General features: G+C 35.1%; 1 protein-coding gene across 1 annotated transcript in view; it reads right to left on the bottom strand.

The window, feature by feature from the left end:
- The window catches only part of LOC111088149 (recQ-mediated genome instability protein 1-like), an 11,651-nt gene extending 9,697 nt beyond the window's left edge, over positions 1-1,954 (bottom strand). Inside the window, exon 1 of the mRNA XM_022397312.1 lies at positions 1,727-1,954. Within this exon, the coding sequence (XP_022253020.1) occupies positions 1,727-1,837 (111 nt within the window). The 5' untranslated portion in view covers positions 1,838-1,954. The remainder of the gene's footprint in view (positions 1-1,726) is intronic.
- Positions 1,955-5,452: the final 3,498 nt, after the last annotated feature.

Below are 5,452 nucleotides of genomic sequence, written 5' to 3'. Positions count from 1 at the left end.
AGTTTTAAACAGACTATCACAGCTATGTATCCAGTTTTAAACAGATTCTCACAACTACTTATCCAGTTTTAACAGACTATCACAGCTATGTATCCAGTTTTAACAGACTATCACAACTATTTATCCAGTTTCAACAGACTATCACAACTACTTATCCAGTTTTAAACAAACTCTCACAACTACTTATCCAGTTTTGACAGACTATCACAGCTATGTATCCAGTTTTAAACAGACTCTCACAGCTATATATCCAGTTTTAAACAGACTATCACAGCTACATATGTCCTCTCTTCGTATAGCACAAAGAAACCAGGTGTCTTTATCCTGTGGATCTTCCAGGAATCTTGTAAAAATCACCTCTTACCCTTCTTTTTTTTGCAAGAGAAAATTAGTTAAGATATCTTAACCTTATCCCTATACTGGATTCATTCTAGTAGTCTTCCTCTGAACCCTTTACAAGAAGTCAATATCCTTTCTTAGATAAGGATACCAAAACTGTACCTAGTATTCTAAGTGAGGCTTAACTATGATTTATATATAGACAATTATCTAATTTTGACATCTAATCAAATGTAAATATACATCCTAAAATTATATTATTATTACTACTAGCAACAGAGCACTACCTCACTGATTTACCCACCACTATGCCAAGATCCTTCCTGACAAAAAATTAAAGTATTCAATTCATTATCACATATGTAAGGAAACCAAATATTAAAAATCTCTGCTTAGATTGAAACCTCCATTTTTGAAAGTTGTCTACAGTACAAGATTATAAGGAAAGTTTTTGAATTACTACAGTTAATAAGTTCAATGACATTTGGAAACTATTCAGTGTGCTTCATCTTGGATAGTATAAAGTTATAGTATTAACCCTGAAATGTATGTCATGCCCTCTAACAGTGTTCACAAATTATAAGTTAAACAATACCTTAAGCTTTTTATACCCAAAATATTTAAATAGAATACAATGTGAATCATTTAATAATAATTATAGCAGTACATAATTAACAACTGATTATATGTCAGCATAATAAGCAGATAAGGAAAGGTGATTGCCGAAATAAAAATTAGATTTTCAAATATTTAGATTAATTCTAATTACCTGCTAATGCCATGAAAGAAAGACATACAATGATAAAAGCTCTTAGAGAAGCAGAATTCTTGCAAGGTAAATTTTAAACAATTTGTTAGACCACAACTGAAGGAGGTGTATCACAGTCACCGAGTCAGCCGTACTGTTAATCTTGACATTATTTAGGCCTAGCCCTAGTCGTAAAACCTATTAAAAGAAGTCTAACTTCCAAAATTCCCAAAACTTTAGTTTATTAAGATCCTCATACTTTAAAAAAGTTTAAATGGCATATCTATATGGTTCTAATCTGGTGACTGGCTTATGGTAGGAGTGGCTGTCATAATTATTGAAAGCCAACATTTTACTGGAGTTTATGAGGAGAATCGATGATTTTCTGGGCTTAAGCCTCAAGTTTTTACTTTTCTCTAGGGTGGGAGTACGACTACAAAGACAGCCTTAAAACTTTAAATAATGATCAAATGGTCCTTCGTTGTTAACAAAACTTTATTTCTGGAGCTGTGTAAAATATTCAACTAAACTCAGCCTAAAGTATAACTGTTCTTTTGTTCCAAGGTTAGACCAACACATAAATTACTAGTAGTTTAGTAGCAAGTTAGTTATGAAATTGAAAAATAAATTATAAAATACATTTGCCTGATGCTCATAAGTCACCCATTCAATACAAGCCTCTGTCCAGTTTTCAGGAACTCTAATATATTGGTTATTTAGCCAGCTCTTTACTTCATTCAAAAAGTTCATTGCTTCATACAGGCCTAGTAACAGTATGAAAGATATTAAAACATATAAATGATTAACCAATGATTCAATATGAATTTTTAATTTTATTCACTTACATACTTGCAAATACAAGCAATACAATAATTTTAGTTTCAGCGGCAATAGATGTGGCGACATCTAACAAACTTAGAGTATATTGATTAAATACAATATTTTTTAAATAAATAATATTTTATAAAATGTTATTACAAATAAAAATAATATATTAACTGCAAAAGTTAAAAAAACTTTAGTGAGAAAAGTCACAACATCATCAATAACTTTCTTTTTCTGAATTTTCTTTGGGACCGTGGGTGTAATATAAATATAGATATAAATGGTCTATTTATTCAGTACTAGTAATATATATACAATACGTATGTTATGTGGGGGAAACATCTTTGAAAAGTCACTTGACCCGAGACATGACATATAGACAATCTTACTGACCAGAGCGCGTGACATACGAACAATCTTTCCGACAAGAGCACGTGACAAAAGAACAATCTTACTGACCAGAGCAAATGACACACGAACAATCATTTTGACCAGAGCACGCGGTATATGAACAATCTTTCTAATCAGAGCACATGACATATGAAAAACCTTACTGACGTCCAAACTAATGAGTGAGTTTCTAAACTAAATAGTTTACACTCTGAGTTTTCAATCACTTATTTGCTTTCATCATCTGGAAAGTTAAGTTCATGGCTGACTGTTGTGCTACAGATGTTTCCTCACCAAAACTGAACAATACTCAATAATTCATACATACAAAGTTGATATGAAACTGATAGAATTACTTATACTAAAAGAGTGAACACTCAGAAGACGCATTAGGATGTGCTGCCCTCTGGTGACATTTTCTGACGCTCTTGTTTCGTACTCTTTTGTGTTGAGCGATGAGATTCGTGTGATCTGAGCCTTCAGGTCTCGTGCAGCACGTGGTAAGAAGAAGAGAGAAATCATCCCTGTTTCATTTTGTGAAATTAATTTTTTGTTTTATTACAAGCTGAAATGGCGAACGTGTGACGTATACTCTGTCTGTTAAGTTATTTCTGTCCAGTGAAGTGTCCACCTAACGTTGATAAATATCAATCATTCTTAGTGCACCGAGTGTGCGTGTTCACCAACTTGATTTTCTAGACCACACCACATCAACAGATCTTTGTAGCTTAAATATGAGATATGAATACCTGGAGGAAAACTCAAGATGGAAAATGTTGGTATTGTAGTGTTATCTGATCTTTTTTCTTTTCTTTTTTTTGCCCGGATCATAAAGACTTAATTCGTCAGGGGGTTATTAAACTCAGCCTTTACTAGTGAATAAATCTGTGGTTAATATGGTCAGCGAAACCAACCTTACAGCGGTTATATGGAACATCACATGGTCAGCTAAAGATCAGTTTGAAACTGACGGACCCATGCGGCACCTGTCCACATTAAATCAGGTTCTCATCAGCTTTCTATATGTCTTCGGTGTTGGAGCAAACATTTGTTCTTTAATCCTGTTAAGGCGGGGTGAAACCCCTCGGAACCGAAAACAGACGCTAATGGTCCGGTGTTTGATCTGGAACGACATATTAGCCCTTGTAGGGTCTTTTCTTCTCATGTATGTACAACTTTATCTTGAGCCAAAAGAGCTGGTCATCCCTCGATGGCTCTGTATTCTTCGGGTCCTCCTTCGAACTTTCGGCCTGTCTTCAGGCAGTGTGGCTACAGTAATGGCTGTGGAGAGATGGTTAGCTTTAACTAGGCCTTTCTTTTATCAAAAGGTAAGACAGAAATTAATCTCTAAACAAAGATTTTTTTACCTTAAACGTTGATTAATAAAGAAACCTAGATTTTTGGCATAACGTAATGTATTTAATGAGCGATTAGGGTAGCTGGACTGTGAGTACGATGATTCATGGTTCGAGACCCGTTGCTGAATGAAAAACGCTGTAACTACGAGGATCATATCCACCAAAGCTAACCCAAGAGTTAGCGGTGGGTGCTGTTGACTAGTTGTTTATAACTAAGGACAACTATGTACAAATAGACCATGTGTAGTTTTGCGTGAAAATCACAACGAAACGAATAAAAAAAATTAACTTGGTAATTATCAAACGATTGGAGCCACTCGAGTTGTGGTGTTTTTAAACTAGAAAGATGTAATTAGATACTTGATTGCCAGGTTAACTTGGTTTCGTAACAATTTTCAGTTATGAAAAAGGCAGACCACTGTTTTGATAAAACATGTAATATGTTCTCTATATATATAAAAACAATTGTTATTATGTTTGTAAATCGTTGTGTGTGAATTTTCTATTGTATTAGGATCATGTGCATTCGTAAATAAATGTTTGTTTGTGATTAAGCACAAAGCTACACAATGGGCTATCTGTGCCCTGCCCACTACAGGTATCGAAACCCGGTTTTTATCGTTGTAACTCCGCAGACATACCGCTGTTCCACTGGGGGGGGCGTACATAAGTGAAGTACCGATCAAAACACGTAGACTTTACCCTTAAATTAATTAAAAGTAGGATATATAACAGTATCTTTATAACTGTGTGTTTGTTGATAAGCGCAAAGCTACACAATTGGATCTCTATGTTGTGACCACCACGGGTATCGAAACCTGGTTTTTAGACTTATAAACCTTCTGATTTACGGCTGAGCCAGTGAATGGCATCTCCATAATAATCAAAAATTTTCAAAGGTTTTTACAGTTGTTGATGGCTCGTGAAATAGGGCACATAAGTCATGAAGACAATGAAGCTTAACACCATTCTGAAGCTAATGGCTGTTTGTTGTTGAGCGCAAAGCTACACATTGGTTTATCTGTGCTGACAACGGGTATCGAAACCCGATTTTTAGCGTTATAAGCCTTCATAATTTTCGCTGGGCAACTGGGAGGGGTAGCTAATAACGTGTTACAGTTCAATAACCTTTATTTATACCAGTTGTAACTTTAAGAAGGTTTTGACACAAGATCTGGTTAATGTTAATTCTGCAGGGAACATAATTATTAACGAGTCGTAATTTAACGACGTATGATTCTCTGTAATAAATAAATGTATACAGCTGTTTAACACAAGACGAATTTGGTCAATATCCTAACTTGAAGTCAGTGGAATTTATGCATATATATATATATATTTCTGCTCGAGCGCTGCCTGGTGGTTGGAGTATCGAACTAGAGATCCGAGGGTTTCGAGTTCGAGACGTGGTTCAACCGAACGTGCTTCGTACTTTCAGCAGTGGGTGAGTTATAAGAGTTACAGCTAATTTCATTATCCAGTTAAGTATAGTTTTTAGGCGGCGGGTGCTGGCGAATTGTTTCCTTTTCTCTGGTTCACAGTTCATGACCATACAGGGACGACTGCTGCCTGAGCCATAAGGGTCTCTGACCTGGCCGTTTATCTTACTGTGTAGATGAAGTGACTTTCGGGTTAATGAACAGACAATAATAAATAAATTTAGCATTCTGAAATTGAATGAACAGACAAACAAACGATCCTTCCCACGTTTACATTAACATTTCATTGCTTTAAGCATTTTTGTTGTAAATGTGACTTAGAATTCTGGTGCCCATGTTGTTTCTTTATTTAC

The sequence above is a fragment of the Limulus polyphemus genome, unplaced genomic scaffold (genome assembly GCF_000517525.1).
Source record: "Limulus polyphemus unplaced genomic scaffold, Limulus_polyphemus-2.1.2 Scaffold3215, whole genome shotgun sequence".
NCBI lineage: Eukaryota > Metazoa > Arthropoda > Merostomata > Xiphosura > Limulidae > Limulus > Limulus polyphemus.
Note: the sequence above shows the minus strand (reverse complement) of the source record. Positions and strands in the feature narration are given on the sequence as shown.